Source organism: Gymnodraco acuticeps, unplaced genomic scaffold, assembly GCF_902827175.1.
Source record: "Gymnodraco acuticeps unplaced genomic scaffold, fGymAcu1.1, whole genome shotgun sequence".
Lineage (NCBI taxonomy): Eukaryota > Metazoa > Chordata > Actinopteri > Perciformes > Bathydraconidae > Gymnodraco > Gymnodraco acuticeps.
The window spans coordinates 80,544-100,132 of NW_022989914.1; the positions used below are offsets into that span (position 1 = coordinate 80,544).

The window sequence follows — 19,589 nt, forward strand, 5'->3', positions numbered from 1 at the left end:
TCAGTAGATTCTGAATATGTTCACATTTGATGACAAAACAACCTGACATTTCTTAAGAAAAACAAGTGCAATTTTAACAGTTTTATGCTTCACTTTATCACTTACATGCAGGGCTGTTTCTTCCTATAGGCCAGTGTTTCTCAAACTTTTTCATACCAAGGACCACTTAACCAATAAAAAAACACTCGCGCCACCTAACTCCACAAATATCAAAAAACACATCGTTTTTTACAAATCGCCTGAAAATTGTACAAACAAGTGGCCACATGTGTGATGAAGGTGTTGCGCTGGGCTATATCATGCAATCGAAAGTGAAACTTAAGCTCGCTCCATTGCGGAGATATTCCCGCGAGAGTGCGAAAAACTTTAATTAATTAATTAATTAAAAATGTGAAATTTTACCAATATACTCACGGGCCACTAGGGGGCGCTCACGGACCACCAGTGGTCCGCGGACCACACTTTGAGAAGCACTGCGTATAGGCGGACCATGCAGATGCATAGGGCCCCCGCGGCCACTAGGGGGCCCCCAAGCTGAAAGTTCAGGTTCAGCCTCAATATATTTGGGGAGAATTTAAATTAGCCGTCTTTATTTGTAGACAGCCGAGCCCTCCTGTGTTCGGTGAAGCATTATATGCTTAAAAATCAAATGTCGGATATGAACACAACTCAACTGCAATGATAGCAAAGCTGTGGCTTGAGTTTGTGGGGTAATAAAGTCCAAATCATCGTTGGGCTGTCACATTGTCGAGAAAATGCTGCATCTCTTGCATTCATTGACGTAGAGGAGACTTATTGTTTACCTTTTTAATATATTTTTTGTAAGTTTCAATTGCTTGGTTTTCGTGAAATTAGCCTGTTTTCCTCTTAAAGTGTAACAGATTGATGCGTCTCCACAGACCATCTGAAAGGCTTCGGAATCCCCCCATTGTAGTTAAAAACTGTAAAAACTTGGGCCCCCAAACAGCATCTTGCACAGGGCCCCCAAACAGCTAGAAACGGCCCTGCTTACACGTGTGCATTACAATGTATAGATCAGTGTATCTAGAAAGGCAACGATATCTGGAACTGAACAATATAGTATTTTACTTTATGATCAAAACAACTTTTCAAGATCTAAAAATTATTTTACGTTCATTTCCACATCTGTGTAGTAATCCTGACCACCTGAACTAACACCAACATGCAAACTAAAATGGGAACTATTAAGGAAGATGGTTAAGTGATCCCCCTGCCTTGTAAACGTATATAATTTATACATTGAAAATTGTGAAAATTGCAGTTAATGTATTCTCTGTAATGTGTACACTTTGCAAAGTCCGTATGTGTGACACCCCTGAATTATCCGCCGACGTTAGCATGCTGAAATCTTTGTTTTCTCCATCATTTCCTCCTCTTCTTTCATGTCTCACCTGCACTGAGTCATGTGAAGTGGTCTGCTGTGTTCCCTGCAGTCGTACAGTGTAGCTTCAAGGACGCAGCTTTAGTGCCACAGCTGAAGAAACAAAGAGTGTGACTCCACTTAGCCCGTCTGCTTTCGTGTTTTCCTCTTCAATCTGCCCCACAGGGGGGTGTGTGTGTGTGTGTGTGTGTGTGTGTGTGTGTGTGTGTGTCACATGTGTCATAGCTGCAGTGTGTCTGCTGCTTGTATGGGATTATGTAAAGCAGTGCTGCAACCTGTTAAAATGTTTTGCTTGTGAGTCAGAGCCAAAACGTGCGTTGTGTTTAAAGCGTCTGCTGGGAGGTCTGGTATGCATTTCTTAATGAAGGCCAGGCTACGAGCTACAGTGGTTCTGGAGGAGAAACTCAGGTTCATATTCTTTGGTTAAAGGTCCCCTATCATACTGTTTTTCATCAATATATTATAGGTCTCAGATATATACAGAGCCTGTCACTGATTGGCTGAAACACCAAATGGATCATTGCAGCATTACCCATAATCCCCTCTGTTTCAGCCCTGTTTCCAAAGTGCTGATTCTCTGTCTGTTACTTTAGATGAAAATAAGGAGCCCCTCCCCACGCCCCTCTGAGAGACATTTGGTTACAAAGAACTCAATGGTGCTCTAGAGGAGATTCAGGTGATAAGGGGGGGGGGGGGGGGGGTTACCTTGGTTGCTGATTGGCTAATGGTTACACAAGACAAAACATCGTTATGACATCACAAAGTGTCCAAAATCTGATCAGCTCATTTTCAGACAGGTTTTTGACATGTTGATGTAGAAGAGACATGAAGAAGAGGGGACACATGTTGATGTAGAAGAGACATGAAGAAGAGGGGACACATGTTGATGTAGAAGAGACATGAAGAAGAGGGGACACATGTTGATGAAGAAGAGACATGAAGAAGAGGGGACACATGTTGAGGAAGAAGAGACATGGAGAAGAGGGGACACATGTTGATGTAGAAGAGACATGAAGAAGAGGGGACACATGTTGATGTAGGAGAGACATGAAGAAGAGGGGACACATGTTGATGTAGAAGAGACATGGAGAAGAGGGGACACATGTTGATGTGTAAGAGACATGAAGAAGAGGGGACACATGTTGATGTAGAAGAGACATGAAGAAGAGGGGACACATGTTGATGTAGAAGAGACATAAGAAGAGGGGACACATGTTGATGAAGAAGAGACATGAAGAAGAGGGGACACATGTTGATGTAGAAGAGACATGAAGAAGAGGGGACACATGTTGATGTAGAAGAGACATGGAGAAGAGGGACACAGTGTTGATGTAGAAGAGACAGAAGAAGAGGGGACACATGTTGATGTAGAAGAAACATGAAGAAGAGGGGACACATGGTGATGTAGAAGAGACATGAAGAAGAGGGGACACATGTTGATGTAGAAGAGACATGGAGAAGAGGGGACACATGTTGATGTAGAAGAGACATGAAGAAGAGGGGACACATGTTGATGTAGAAGAGACATGAAGAAGAGGGGACACATGTTGATGAAGAAGAGACATGAAGAAGAGGGGACACATGTTGAGGAAGAAGAGACATGGAGAAGAGGGGACACATGTTGATGTAGAAGAGACATGAAGAAGAGGGGACACATGTTGATGTAGGAGAGACATGAAGAAGAGGGGACACATGTTGATGTAGAAGAGACATGGAGAAGAGGGGACACATGTTTGATGTGTAAGAGACATGAAGAGAGGGACACTTGATGTGAAGAACATGAAGAAGAGGGGACACATGTTGATGTAGAAGAGACATGAAGAAGAGGGGACACATGTTGATGTAAGAAGAGACATGAAGAAGAGGGGACACATGTTGATGTAGAAGAGACATGAAGAAGAGGGGACACATGTTGATGTAGAAGAGACATGGAGAAGAGGGACACATGTTGATGTAGAAGAGACATGAAGAAGAGGGGACACATGTTGATGTAGAAGAAACATGAAGAAGAAGGGGACACATGTTGATGTAGAAGAGACATGAAGAAGAGGGGACACATGTTGATGTAGAAGAGACATGGAAGAAGAGGGGACACATGTTGATGTAGAAGAGACATGAAGAAGAGGGGACACATGTTGATGTAGAAGAGACATGAAGAAGAGGGGACACATGTTGATGTAGAAGAGACATGAAGAAGAGGGGACACATGTTGATGTAGAAGAGACATGAAGAAGAGGGGACACATGTTGATGTAGAAGAGACATGAAGAAGAGGGGACACATGTTGATGTAGAAGAGACATGGAGAAGAGGGGACACATGTTGATGTAGAAGAGACATGAAGAAGAGGGGACACATGTTGATGTAGGAGAGACATGAAGAAGAGGGGACACATGTTGATGTAGAAGAGACATGAAGAAGAGGATTTTGCATAATAGGTGACCTTTAAACTCGTCTCTGTTTCAGTGTAAGCGTGGTGATCGGAGCTCCGAAGGCCAACACAACGCAGTTCAACGTCACCGAGGGAGGGTCCGTCTTCTACTGTCCCTGGAGCATCGGCCAATCAGACTGCCACTCCATCGACTTTGATAGTAAAGGTAAGCTCATTTTAAATACACAATAGCCCTGGTTCAACTGTAGAAAGTAGGTTCTAACTTAAGTTGCCACTTAGAAAACATTTAGAAGCACTTGCAGGGAGCCCTAAGACTTCTGTTATGAGATTTTGAGCCATACTGAAAGCTGTTAATATGTCACGATTTTATAAGTTACACATTGAACGCATGGAAGTTAGGTTCAATAGGAACTTTCTATTGGAATGTACGGTGGCCAAAAGTTGCAAATGCGCTTCAACGCTACTTCCAGTAGGAGAAACGCGCTGCAGCTTCAGAAACGAGGCAAATATTTGTTTTTAAATGTGCCAAAACACATGAAGAGACATCTTCACCAACTTGAAGAGAACACATGTTTACTAAAAAAGCTACATCATCGAAACGTGGAAATAAAAAATTCCCCCTATTTTGTTTGGAAGATGAATGCTGTGCCATCATTTTAATTGTGCAAGGATTGCATGTGACATGGTTTGTGTAGAGATTGAGAAACTGGAGCCAGTGTTTTGAACTCTCCTAAAATAGCTGAGGTTTGCTGCTCTTCTGTACACTTGTGGAGCCATCAGAGCATTTCCTCTCCACTCATGCAGTCAGAAACAGATCAGGACTAGGCGTCAGCGCCCCCCCATCATCCACTGACCTGTAGGGCATCCATGTTCCTGTTTGTGTCCCTGTGTTCGTGGATGAAAAGGATAAGGGGGCATTGAAGAGGTTCCTAGAAGGATCCCTTTCCTTCCTGCAGGCCTTGTGTTTGTGCTGCTTTGCCCTCAGGAGCTGTGGACAGATAATAAACCAGCAATAAACAAATAGGGCACACAAAGAAAGGTCCTGTTTGTATTTAAAGGTGAAGCAGACACCGCCGGCCCGGACAAAAGACTCCAGTTGACTCAAAAGGTGGTTTGGGAGAACACGAGGAGGATGTGTAATGAATAGATTCAAGTGTCAGTGTCTTGTCAGAGCCTGTTTGGCACAATGCAGCGAGAAGAAAGGAGCATTTAAGGTTAAAAAAGGACTGCAAGCTTTCAGGTTTTAACCGCATCAATCACACGTACAGAGGGAGAGTTAACGCGGTGCTTTTGGCTTCTTTCCTGAGAAATCAAAGCTGATGCGTTGTCCTGAAATGCACGATAAGGAGAAATGTTCCATAAGCCTGCTTTAACAACGCTATTTTTATTGGACCCCGCTGCTCCGGTACCTTTTGCTCCACTGTTTTTCTTTGCAACATGAACTGGCTCGATGCCACGCAGAATGATGTCATGTGCAAGGCCTCGCAGTGAGGGGCTGTCGGAGAGCGTCCTTCAACATTTTTTTTTTGGAAGGATCCGACATCTGGATCAGGACAGACTCGCTGTACAGTGCATTCACAGAAACACTCGGTACAAGGACATCTGCATGCAAATGTGGCCAAACCGATGTTAACATGCTGCAGTTCAGTTACTGTAGCTGTGACGGATTTCAGTTTAATGCTAAGGAAGTAAAGAGACAGTCGGATGTTTTTCTCTGCTATGAATGATTGAGTAATGCCGAGCAACAACATATGTCAGGGTTGAGGGAAGCAGGCAGGACCCAAACGCAGATTTAAACAGAAAATACCTTTATTTCAAGGTTAACTAAAAAACAGAACTCTTCCCGTGAACACAGTCAAGACAAACAACAACAACAACAACAAGGATCTAACAATGACTGACAGAAAAACCAGAACTTAAATGCACACGAGACTAATCACACAAACAAGACACAGGTGAGGAGGGAGGAGAAAACACAGGGGCACCAGGTGAACACAATCGGGAAATCAGACACAGGAGGGAAAACACAGAGGCCGTTTCTCAATCGCGAGGATGCTGGCTTGGTAGTCGCGTACTTCCAAGTCACTTCCTTCAGAAACGAAGCCAGTATACTTCCAAGTCACGGCTTCGGAAAACGAAGAAGAATGGAACAGACTAACAAGTGTGCCACTCTCTCTAACGGTTTCAACATAAAATGTACCGAAAATAAATACCTCACGATGTCTATCTAATTATGAACTTGCTTTACTTTCACGGAACACATTTTTGGTGATAACAAATGTAACAAAATAACATATGTTCTACGCCACTACTTACATTTAAATGTGTGCTGCGTCGGTTCAGCCATTCTCCGCAAGGGTTTTTGAAATTGGTCCGTGCGCAAAGCATTGTGGGGATTTTAAGGACGCGAAGTCTACCCATGTGCAGCCTCGAAATTTCCCCCAAACCAAGGACGCGGCCTCGGTGGAATTCCAAGAATGCTGGAGATTGGAACAGTACTTCGGCGGCACTCGATGACGTAGCATCCTTGAAATATTGGCTTGGAAGCCAGAATCCTCGAGATTGAGAAACGGCCAGAGACAGGAATCAACAGACAAGACAGGGGGTGAACACTTTTCAAAATCGAACAGGAAACCAGAGACAGACAAAACACAACACAGACAGACCGTGACAAGATATTCTATAAATGATTCCCAAGATAAGTGAGCGTATCTGGCCGCTTAAATAAAAAGCTCATCACGACGTGTCCTTTTTATAAAGTTTCTGACCTTTTCAGCAAGTCGCTAGTGCCATTCTACCATTTGTGCTCATTTTAAATACACAATAGTCCTGGTTCGACTGTAGAAATAGGGACTTTTTGGCATTTCAACTGCAGAAAGTAGCTTCTAACTTAAATTGGGGTACATGCAATTCACATGATAGTGTCAACGTGGTTTAGAAAACATTGAGAAGCACTGGCAGGGAGCGCTAAGACCTCTCTTTTGTTTGAGCCATTCTAAAAGCTGTTAATATGTCAGGATTACAGGGAAGAGAGATTCCTAACCCTATAGAGAGGTGCAGGAATGACGTACTGTAGGCGGACCCTGAAGGCAGCATCTCCCTGGTCCAATGGGACTTTTCCTTGTGATGTTGGCAGAAAATAAGATAAACATTTATGATACGTTATGTTCAGCAGGATAATCTCCACATATTAACACCACTTTATGATTTGTTTTGTACGGGTTTTAGGTTCCTGCCTTTTGGGTAGCAACATAGCTATAGTGTAGCCATAGAAAAAAGACAATGCCTTTCAATAAACGCCCTTCTTTTCTGCCGGTGAAATATGCTTTGTGGACCCTCTCCTGTTAAAGGATTGCTGTCTCCTCGAGTATCGGTACGTCGTATGTTTTGACCATAAAGTGGTGTCAGAGGTCTGTCGGTGAGTTTGAGCTCTGACCCACAGACCCTCTTAATTAGCCTCACTAATTGGGTCAAAGTGGCTAGAAAAAGCCCCCCCCGTCCCATCCTACTTCCTCTTGCATTGAGATAAGAGCCGGCCTATGGATCTAAGTGGAGGGAGGATGTTAGGAGGGCACATACAGGATGGGAAGGAGGGAGGGATAGGAAAGAAAAGATTCAACGGTTTTAATGTCATATCCACACAATCTACAGTGTAGGAATGGCAATGAAATCCTTCTGACCTGAGCTCCTCCAACAATGCAACTAGTTATATAATAAACTACTAAAAAATAGTGCAAGAAGTCTATATACATGTAAATAGAATATGATATGTACAAGAGGGGAGAAACCAGAGCTGTGTGTCCCCCAGGAGCAGCTGATGTGATGAGTGAATTTGGCCATTTGTCACACACACACACACACACACACACACACACACACACACACACACACACACACACACACACACACACACACACACACACACACACACACACACACACACACACACACACACACAAACACTCACAATGCCACTAATGGCTGTCGTCTCACACACAGTTCAAAGGCTATAGTAAGACCCCCACAATGCACTGCTGTTCCCTGGAGATCCCAGCAGCTGCTCTAACCTACATCCCAAGGGTCTGTCGGTCACATAACGTGTTGTTGTGTCCCCTCCCTCTAGCTCGCCTCTCAATCTCTTCTCAAATGTTCTTCGAGGCCTCGGTGGAGACACACACGGAGCGTTTCATCGCCTGTTATGGTGACGCAGAACTAAAGCTAGAACGAATCCTGCCATGTGAGAACTTATTGAGGCCGTACTCTCGTTTACATGGTCGGATCAAAGTTGTGCAGTAAGAATTACACGAGGACTTATTGCAGCTTCTTGAGGTTCACTCAAGCTGATTTTTCTCATATGAACCTCAGATAAAGGGTTGAGGATCTGCTCCACACTACAGGAGGTTCAAATGTTACAGCTAATGGCAGCATTGAAGTTACAGCGAATTTCATGACGGGCGTACAAAATCTGCGGCAACACCATGGCTATGTTGTTCCGTGTAACAGAACGCTTTTAATAACTTTTCAAAGTCTTTAGAAGATACTGATCAAATGTGAAGTCCATTGGATTACATCTTCACGAGAAGTTTGTGAAATTACAGCAAAAAAGAATCACGCTAAATACGAAATGGCAGACTTTTTATTGGGATTAGACAATGGCCCCAAGAGACTTATTCGTATGTCTACATGTGACATAAGTGCTGTTCAAATATGGATAAGATTACAAAGTGGAAAAGTAGCCAGTTCAATTGGTTAAAAACAACCAAGTGTCTTCCTTTCGAATGTGTCTGATCCTTTTCAGCTCTTATAGATAGAAGATCCTGAATCTATTTGTCTATAGGCATCATCAGACTAACCCTAACCTCTTACCCTCTTACTTTGTATTTTATTATATATGTTGCATTGTTGGAGGAGCTCAGGTCAGAAGAATTGCTTTGCCATTTCTACACTGTAGCTTATGTGCAAATGACAATAAAACCTTTGAATCTTTACCCAATGTTTATTTTCTTACGGTATCACGCAACCCAGTCTCACGGCATTTCATGTTATAGTCACGACATTTAATCTATTGATTCGTGTTCAATAGATTAAATGTCGTGACTATAACACGAAATGCCGTGAGACTGGGTTGTATCACGCTAGCCACAAATAAATTGTCATCAGCTCGCCAAGTTTGTGCTTGGGTCTGGTAGTCCGTTGTCCGGTTACAATGATTGTCACATACAGCTCCTCTGGGACATGTCTAGAATAGTTTCAAGGCTGCAGTACATGTGTAAAAGTTCTTTTTTTGGAAACATAACTCAAGTCACTGTTCAGCTCCTTACCTTCCCCTGGTGGCTTTACATTAACCTTATCCAAACAAAGACCCCGAGTTATGAAAATATAAGGGAAGTGTACGCTGAAAGAGAAAGTACCGTGCGGCTGAGGCGGATTAGGTAAGGCAACATGCTAATAAGGAGCCACTGTTTGGATAAAGCACTTACTTTCACACTTCTGACCACAATGAGGCAAGGACTCGATGGTGAGTAACGTCAGCAGGAAACTCCAGTGTTGGAGGAAAAGCAGAAAGAGAGTTATGTTATTAAAAAACTTCTGCTAACTGTCTCCAGTGAGGGGGAGCTGTACTCTACTGAAAGCCAAGGAGCGATAGGGCTTTGTATTAATGGCAACCAGGGCGAGATCGTGCAAGAGAAATGATAGTAAGATGGAGATAATATTGAAAATGAAAACAGAGAAAAGTGTATGTGAAAACAGAGATGAGTGAGGGGTTTCTGTGAGGAAGACGGGCTGGACAGAGTGTGTTTTCCTTGGATTGTGGAGAGGAGAGGGAGGAGAGGGAGGAGAGGAGGAGAGGAGGAGAGGAGGAGAGGAGGAGAGAGAGGATATAAAGAAGGAGGCCTGAGGCACATCCGGATCTCCTCACATGCTCTCAGGTCATGATCTCTGGCAGATTCAGCCCTCAGTCTATGCTAGGGCTGCTCCATTATGGCAAAAATCATAATCTCGATTATTTGGGTCAATAATTGTAAATGCGATTATTCATTGACTTTGAAAACATCCATTTATTGGAGAAAACATTGTGAACAGTATGTTTTTAACAGTTGATTACCTGAACCTTAAGTATAATTCAACAAAAAAAAAAAAGTAATAATAATAAAAAAATAATCGTTTTATTTAGATTACGTTGTTTTCGTAATCGTTGCAAGCCATAATCGTAATCGCGATTAAAATACGATTAATTGAGCAGCCCTAATCTACGCTCTTTGTAATATATGCATGTCGGTTGACCATTAAAAGTAAACAAGAATCAAATGAAGTACGAGGATGACATTTCAAGGACATATCCTTGCACCCTTTTCATGGGCATAGTCATGTGACGCAACCCATTGGCTTCATGGACTACGCTTTTGAACAAAATGGATCAAGAAAGAAGTAGGAAGATTTTCTCATAGACTTCTATACAATCTGCTGTATTTTAGAGAGGAAGCAGGTTTTCAGTGTCAATTTCTGTTTTGGTTTGATGGGGGATTGAGGAACTGCAGAGGGTTAAGTGGAAGAGTTGCACATGCTCTTGACCTCACATTTGCACTCCGCTCACAGATGTCAGCTGAATTCCTCGGTGTGTGTTTGAGCTGCGTGAGACGGATGTGACTTCCCTGCCCAATCGATTTGTTTGCATTTCCCTCTCCGTCCATCGCAGCGCAGACGTAGCATCTGTTTTCCGATCAAGTTGTTCTTAAATCTGACTCCCAGCACCATCTGTCATGTCACCTGCTGCAGTCAGAGCTGCCAGGTGGTCGACAGAGCGAGAGGTCAGAGGTTAAGCTAAAAGAAAACCAGGATCGCCTGAACATACCATGCAAAGTCCAGTGTCAGATGTACATTACATAAGGAAACACGGGTTTCTTTATATCTTGTTATTGTTCATTTGTAAATGTATATTTTCTACTTTCTTGTTTATTTTTGTTCTTTTAATTTGTATTGTACAATGCCATGTCTTTTTATGCTGCTGCAACGCAAACATTTCCCAAATTGGGATCAATAAAGTACTTCTTATCTGATCTTATCAAATACGGTTATTTGCAAACACATCTTCCACACTGTAAATTTTACATTTATATTACATTTTATATTTAATAATCCTTTCCTCCTTAGTTCCTCCTAGTTTAGTAACTAGTACGGCTGTACCCGAATATCCGAATATTCGTTCGTTGGAGCGCTATTGGGGTTTCAACTTCGTTATTCGGATATTCGGTTTTTTTTCTTCGTTATTTTGTTGTATTTATTGAAATCTCCAATATCAACGTAAGAGCTTGTGCCTCTTCGGGGGGAGCCAACACTTAAGCATACACTTTATCGTTTACTTTCTCCGTCTTTATATGTAGATATGACTTTTCTCCGTTAATCTCAGTCATGTTGTTTCCATAGCAACAACAACTTCCTGTCAACAGCGCTCTCCTTCAAAATAAAAGCATGTCCATAAAAAATAGGAAGCCAAGCCAAATTACACTTAAGACATATGCAACTGCAATGAAAGTAACGAACACAATGCAATATCCTTTTCAATTTCAAAGAACACACATTGGTTTACATTAACAAATAACTATAAAACAACAATACTATAGAATAACAAAATGAATGCCGTGAATAAACCGAAATACACGTGTTGAAGCGGTTCGCTGCTGATTACTACGCCTGTTTCTATCGGTGTGGGAGGGATGTTTCATCATATCACTAAGTGTCTCTTTCTTGTGTTTTCCCCCAGGTGATCGCACCGCGTTGCTGAACAACACTGAACATCAGATCGATTTTAAGTCCCACCAGTGGTTCGGAGCCACTGTTCGTTCTCACGGAGACACCATCCTGGTAAGAAGACCCTCTCAGAGAGGATTGTGGGGGATGGGAGTGGAAGGAGTTAAGTGTCAGATCTGCAGAAACAATACCTGCTGTTATTATTTCAGTTCAGTGAAGACTGTGAGAAACGTTCTCCTTGGAGTTATTAAACCATGCCAAACCATTAGAAGCGCTAGTACCTTAGCTTCTAACTACTACCATACATATTCTAAAGAAAGATGAATCAGACAAATGAAGATGTCAGGTATTCTGTTTCGCTGATGCATGTCTGTTGTGTTAGACAGATTTTTGTTTTCATGTTTCTATAGGTTTGTACGCAGCTGTGAATTATTTTTTTTTTTTTTCAGTAATGGGGAAATCAAGACTTTCTAGTGCCTGGTCCTTTCCATGAGCTATATAAACTATCAATCAATCAATCACAAAACTGTATTTATCCAAGGGAGTAATTAGGCGAACACCTGTTATAATATATAAACACAAGTAAATAGATAAATAAAAAAATAAAAATACAATCATCTAAAATAGAGAAGAGATTAATAAATAATTATAAAATTGAATATATTAGAAGTAAAAAATCAAGTTCATTTTGACAAGACTGGTTGCGCAATCTTTTGCACCAGGAGAGAAAGACTGAAATATATTGATTTATCACCCAGAAAGTTCTTTATTCGAAATTTGTCTCACAGATTAGCGTCTCTGAACTTGTCACTTGGGTGCAGTTCTCACCTCACCCACCGTAAAGAGATGTTTAGTGCCCCCCCTGATACTTCAAAGTGTGGTTTGCTCTGAGGTTCTCGGGTTGAGTTACGGTGTTACCGTGATCCAGATGTACTGCTGACCTCCTCCTGAGTTCAGCAGTGTGATGTTGCAACTGGAAAAATATCTCCCCGACATTTGTTTAACGGTCACCTATTATGCAAAATCCTCTTCTTCATGTCTCTTCTACATCAACATGTGTCCCCTCTTCTTCATGTCTCTTCTACATCAACATGTGTCCCCTCTTCTTCATGTCTCTTCTACATCAACATGTGTCCCCTCTTCTTCATGTCTCTTCTACATCAACATGTGTCCCCTCTTCTTCATGTCTCTTCTACATCAACATGTGTCCCCTCTTCTTCATGTCTCTTCTACATCAACATGTGTCCCCTCTTCTTCATGTCTCTTCTACATCAACATGTGTCCCCTCTTCTTCATGTCTCTTCTACATCAACATGTGTCCCCTCTTCTTCATGTCTCTTCTACATCAACATGTGTCCCCTCTTCTTCATGTCTCTTCTACATCAACATGTGTCCCCTCTTCTTCATGTCTCTTCTACATCAACATGTGTCCCCTCTTCTTCATGTCTCTTCTACATCAACATGTGTCCCCTCTGTGGAAAGAGACTCTGAAAGTTTCAGGAACAAAGATTCTCTCTCTTTTTGATCCATTTCTATAAAAACCTGTCTGAAAATGAGCTGATCAGATTTTGGCCACTTGATGATGTCATAACGATGTTTTGTCTTGTGTAACCATCAGCCCATTTGTAACCAAATGTCTCTCAGAGGGGCGTGGGGAGGGGCTCCTTATTTTCATCTAAAGTAACAGACAGAGAATCAGCACTTTGGAAACAGGGCTGAAACAGAGGGGATTATGGGTAATGCTGCAATGATCTGTTTGGTGTTTCAGCCAATCAGAGACAGGCTCTGTATATATCTGAGACCTGTGATATATGAATGAAAAACAGTATAATAGGGTACCGTTAATGCTTTAGTCTTAATGTCTTTCATTTTTGTAAAGCACTTTGAATTGCCTTGTGTTGAAAGGTGCTATATAAATAAACTTGCCTTTCCTTGCCTCCCACCTAAAAGTTCACCACATTAATCTCTTCCCTCCCTCTTTCTCCTCTCCTCCTCCTCCTCCTCCTCCTCCCCAGGCCTGTGCCCCTCTCTACTCCTGAGGACGGAAAAAGATTACCCCCCGTTCTGACGCCACAGGAACCTGCTACCACTCTCAGTGCAAAACTTCACCAAATTTGTTGGAATTTGCACCCTGCCGCACAGGTAACTGTCTCTTTGATTCATCTTAACGGGGCGGTATCCTGCTGGTGTTCAGGTGTATATCAGTATGTAGTGTCTTACTTTAAAGAGTCCTCTCCTGCTGGTGTTCAGGTGTATATCAGTATGTTAGTGTCTCTACTTTAAAGAGTCCTCTCCTGCTGATGTTCAGGTGTATATCAGTATGTAGTGTTTCTACTTTAAAGAGTCCTCTCCTGCTGATGTTCAGGTGTATATCAGTATGTAGTGTCTCTACTTTAAAGAGTCCTTCCTGCTGATGTTCAGGTGTATATCAGTATGTAGTGTTTCTACTTTAAAGAGTCCTCTCCTGCTGATGTTCAGGTGTATATCAGTATGTAGTGTCTATACTTTAAAGAGTCCTCTCCTGCTGATGTTCAGGTGTATATCAGTATGTAGTGTCTCTACTTTAAAGAGTCCTCTCCTGCTGATGTTCAGGTGTATATCAGTATGTAGTGTCTCTACTGTAAGAGTCCTCTCCTGCTGATGTTCAGGTGTTTATCAGTATGTAGTGTCTCTACTTTAAAAGAGTCCTCTTCCTGCTGATGTTTCAGGTGTATATCAGTATGTAGTGTCTCTACTTTAAAGAGTCCTCTCCTGCTGATGTTCAGGTGTATATCAGTATGTAGTGTCTCTACTTTAAAGAGTCCTCTCCTGCTGATGTTCAGGTGTATATCAGTATGTAGTGTCTCTACTTTAAAGAGTCCTCTCCTGCTGATGTTCAGGTGTATATCAGTATGTAGTGTCTCTACTTTAAAGAGTCCTCTCCTGCTGATGTTCAGGTGTATATCAGTATGTAGTGTCTCTACTTTAAAGAGTCCTCTCCTGCTGATGTTCAGGTGTATATCAGTATGTAGTGTCTCTTCTTTAAAGAGTCCTCTCCTGCTGATGTTCAGGTGTATATCAGAGTGTCTCTACTTTAAAGAGTCCTCTTCTGCAAAAAAGAAGATGTCTTTGTGACCTAGTTAAAGTAGCTGATTCAATTGAGATCCGAGTCTAAACACGGATCTGTAACGTGTGATTCAATTTGCTTGGAGAGACTAACAAACACTATTTTCTGTCTTTTTGCTTTTTAATCTATCCTTTTTTTTGTGTACCAAATTTCAATATCAGAAAGACAGCTCAAAAAAGCATGCATTTGTATTAAATGATATTACATTCATTCAATTGTTATTATTATTTATTTATTATTATTTATTTATTTAGATCGTCTACTTTTTTCAAAAACATTTCCAATCTTTTTATTTATTATTATTATATTTTTTTTGTTCCTATTTCTCTCTTTTTCTTCGTCTTTTCTTTCCCTGTATGCACAATGTAGATACAGCTTACACAACGTGAACAATTAAAAAAGCATGCAAAGAACTCAGGCTGTCTGGCAAACAATAAATAGAGTTGTAGTAAATGTTATAAATGGTTCTGTGTTGCAGAGATCAGTGACGCGGTGGGACAGGGTTACTGTCAGGGCGGCTTCAGTGCTGACTTCACCACGGTAACAACTCCTATTCCTTTATATGGGCAATACTGTGCAATATATACCTGGCTGCTAAATCCTCAGAACTGTTACAGGATGTGTATTTTGTAAGTTAAGATAAGTTAAGATAAGAAGTACTTTATTGATCCCAATTTGGGAAATGTTTGCATTGCAGCAGCATAAAAAGGTAATGTACATAAGAAAAATTAAAACTCTAGAAATAAACATTCCAAAATATTTCTGAAATAAAATATCATTAAAAAGTTAAAATATATACATGTGGAAATACAAATGTACAGTAAGAAAATATAAAGCAGGATATTATATATACATTAATTGTACAACGAATGGATTATTAAATATGAAATGTGGGACGAATAAAGCGATTCTGAAGTTTTTGGGATAATCTTTTTCCTCTTCCAGTTTAGTAATTGTACGGCTTTGTCTTTCAGGATGGCAAAGTGGTATTAGGAGGGCCCGGCAGCTACTTCTGGCAGGGTGCGTAGGACATACCAATAAAACCCACGTGGAAATCTGTCAAGCCTCAAAATGTCCTGCCAAGTTAAATTTGATGTCTCTGTATTTGTGGTATTTCTAGGTCAGGTGATCTCTGCAGCTAAAGAGGACATTATCAAAGCGTATTACCCTGGGTATTTCATGCAGTCTGTGGAGGGCCAGAAGCAGACCAGACAGGTGATGTCCGAGCACGACGACAGCTACCAAGGTGAGAGAGGCTCATTTAACCCTGTGATATCTGAGGTGTGGAGGGGGTGGGGGGGGCGAAGCCTGATTAGTGGTAGAAAGAGAACAAGCCTTCATTTTGAAAAAAGTTCTCAACTGTGAGAAAAAGTCTGAATTCTGAAAAAAAGTTGGAACATTTGAGAAAAAGTAAATTTTTGAGAAGATGTCAGAATTTTTAGAAAAAGTCAAATTTCGAGCAAAAGTCTGGATTCAGCGAAAAAAAGTCACATTTCTAAGAAAAATTCTGAATTTTGAGAAAGTGGGAATTTTAAGAAAACGTCAACATTTTGAGAAAAAGTCCACATTTTGAGAAAATGTCCACATTGAGAACATTTCCACATTTTGAGACGACGTCAACATTTGAGAAAAAGTGAAATTTTTAGCAAAAGTCTGGATTCAGCGGAAAAAAGTCAAATTTCTAAGAAAAATTCTGAATTTTGATAAAGGGGGAATTTTAAGAAAACGTCAACATTTTGAGAAAAAGTCCACATTTTGAGAAGATCTCAGCATTTTGAGAAAAAGGCAAATTTTGAGCAAAAGTCTGGATTCAGCGAAAAAAGTCAGAATCCTGAAAATAAGTCACATTTCTAAGAAAAAGTCTGAATTTTGAGAAAGTGGGAATTTTAAGAAAAAGTCAGAATTTTGAAGAAAAAGTCGGAATTTTGAGAACATTTCCACATTTTGAGAAAAAGTCAAATTCTGAGAAAAAACTAAGAATTCTGGGGGAAACAATTATTTGGCAATACCATGACTTTATATTTAATCTATGAGCGTTACATATTCTCAGCTCTTCCTATCAGAGCCAGCTAAATCAAGGAAACCCTGGCTCTGTTGAACTCTCTTCGTGTTAACCCCCCCCGCACATATCTGTATTTACATAGCCTCATGTCTGTCCTCTGGTCCACAGGCTACTCTATCGCTGTTGGGGAATTCAGCGGTGATCAGGTGGAAGGTAAGCCAATGAAATGAAATTGGGTATGCACGCTCACAGCCAAAGTTATATGAAGCGTATAGGAATAAAAACGTAAAAACTGCTGGCACATAGAAAGAAAATACTCCAGCTGACGTGAACATAAAGTAGAATATTTTACACAATCTTCGAGCTCCAGGTGGTGTTTTGTCTCCTAAATCTTTGCTTCATCTCTCTCAGATTTCGTGGCCGGCGTTCCAAAAGGACTCAAGCTTTATGGATTGGTAAGAAAGATGAATCATCGATCAATAAAGAGAAAGAAGACAGCCCCCCGTGTTCACAGTTAGACTTATTATCGCCGTGAATTCCTAAACCACAGACGGTGTTTATATAATAGCCTGTTAAAAAAAAGACCATATGTGGCTTCTGTGTTGCAGGTGTCGATTCTGAACGGTACCGATCTGAAGACCATCATGAACTTCACAGGCGAACAGGTGAGTCGCTCCTATCAGAAATAAAGACTCCTTCACATCTCATATCGTAGACTAACTCAACAAAGCCGTGTATTTTAAGCACACTGAATATAGTGTTGTTTTCGTGGCTCGAATCCTGCTCAGGGCTCTTCCTTTACAGCAGGGGTGTCAAACTCAAGGCCCGGGGGCCAAAACCGGCCCGCGACTTCATTTTATGTGGCTCCGCAAGAGCTTGCAAAGAATATAATACGTTTATTATACGGTTACATGCCACTTTACAGAAGCACGTTGCCCATAAACTACATATCCCACAATGCATCTCGTTTTGTGACATGCACACTGAAGAGACTTGCAATTATTTGCCCTGGACTTCTGCTTTCAGACGTAGTTAATTACTAAGTTATTATCCTATCCGATAATAATCCAATTCAGAGGCAATCATGTAATACATTATTTTATCTATATATTATATATTTATATATGTTTATATAGTTACAACCGGCCCTTTGAGTGCAACCTTTATACGAATGTGGCCCGCGATGAAATTGAGTTTGACACCCCTGCTGTTTCGTGGTTTGCAGTACATCTCAGTTATTCGGGGGGAAAGTGAAGTGGCAATTTGTGCAAATGGTTCTGGGAATAGAAAGGGCTCCGAGCTCATTTAAACAGTGATGATTGACTCGGCTGAATACATATAATCACGAGTGAATTTGCAATTCAGACTGCCCCGACAATCAGTGTGCTTTTTAAACTCAAGGTTCATAGACAGAGAAACTCCGAAGATTAAACTGACCTGGAACAGAAAAGGCTGCGAGCTGTAAAATCCATCAGGCTTTCATGTTTCGTTCACTACAGCTTTCTTTTTCTAGTAACACAGAAATCAAGATTGTAGTAGCATGATTGTTTTGTGTTATCTTATGCCAGGAGAATCAGGGGGATTATACCCTTCTGAATATCGTCGGCATAGCTATGATTTATTATGGTTTTAAAGATTATCTAGCCAGATATTCCTGCTGTGTACGGTATATTAAAGAGGCCGTATCCTGCTGATGTTCAGGTGTGTATCAGTATGTAGTGTCTCTACTTTAAAGAGTCCTCTCCTGCTGATGTTCAGGTGTATATCAGTATGTAGTGTCTCTACTTTAAAGAGTCCTCTCCTGCTGATGTTCAGGTGTATATCAGTATGTAGTGTCTCTACTTTAAAGAGTCCTCTCCTGCTGATGTTCAGGTGTATATCAGTATGTAGTGTCTCTACTTTAAAGAGTCCTCTCCTGCTGATGTTCAGGTGTATATCAGTATGTAGTGTCTCTACTTTAAGAGTCCTCTCCTGCTGATGCTCAGGTGTATATCAGTATGTAGTGTCTCTACTTTAAAGAGTCCTCTCCTGCTGATGTTCAGGTGTATATCAGTATGTAGTGTCTCTACTTTAAAGAGTCCTCTCCTGCTGATGTTCATGGTGTATATCAGTATGTAGTGTCTCTACTTTAAAGAGTCCTCTCCTGCTGATGTTCAGGTGTATATCAGTATGGAGTGTCTCTACTTTAAAGAGTCCTCTCCTGCTGATGTTCAGGTGTATATCAGTATGTAGTGTCTCTACTTTAAAGAGTCCTCTCCTGCTGATGTTCAGGTGTATATCAGTATGTAGTGTCTCTACTTTAAAGAGTCCTCTCCTGCTGATGTTCAGGTGTATATCAGTATGTAGTGTCTCTACTTTAAAGAGTCCTCTCCTGCTGATGTTCAGGTGTATATCAGTATGTAGTGTCTCTACTTTAAAGAGTCCTCTCCTGCTGATGTTCAGGTGTGTATCAGTATGTAGTGTCTCTACTTTAAAGAGTCCTCTCCTGCTGATGTCCAGGTGTATATCAGTATGTAGTGTCTCTACTTTAAAGAGTCCTCTCCTGCTACATAGTGACTAGTGGGAACACAGGGATGTTAGCCTTTGCAGACCACTTACATGCACAAAAACCTATATAACACACTACAGGAGAGGGAATACCCTTAAAAGCAGAATAGGGCCCCTTTAGATTTTCATTCATTAAAGTTGTGGATTTCCTTTTTCTTCACAGATTGGATCATATTTTGGGTACACAGTGGCAACGACGGATCTCAACAGTGATGGGTGAGTCGTCTGTTTTCTCTTTACTCTCAGATAATTATCCAGCGGTGTCTAGATTGGACGCCACCAACATCTCATTACAGGCGTCGATGTGTATGAATGAGTTTGTGTTAGAAAAATATCACTCGCCACAGGCTTGAGCTTCAATCTCAGGATCCATGTATCTGTGATCCTCTCCAG

The 19,589-nt window shown here is 41.2% G+C and overlaps 1 protein-coding gene across 1 annotated transcript in view; it reads left to right on the plus strand.

Moving 5' to 3' along the window:
- Positions 1-19,589, plus strand: part of itga5 (integrin, alpha 5 (fibronectin receptor, alpha polypeptide)) — an 85,551-nt gene that overhangs the window by 20,152 nt on the left and 45,810 nt on the right. The window contains 10 exon segments of the mRNA XM_034209793.1: positions 3,867-3,997; positions 11,555-11,655; positions 13,557-13,683; positions 15,126-15,187; positions 15,622-15,667; positions 15,768-15,893; positions 16,818-16,862; positions 17,061-17,104; positions 17,258-17,314; positions 19,360-19,412. Of these exon segments, the coding sequence (XP_034065684.1) occupies positions 3,867-3,997; positions 11,555-11,655; positions 13,557-13,683; positions 15,126-15,187; positions 15,622-15,667; positions 15,768-15,893; positions 16,818-16,862; positions 17,061-17,104; positions 17,258-17,314; positions 19,360-19,412 (792 nt within the window).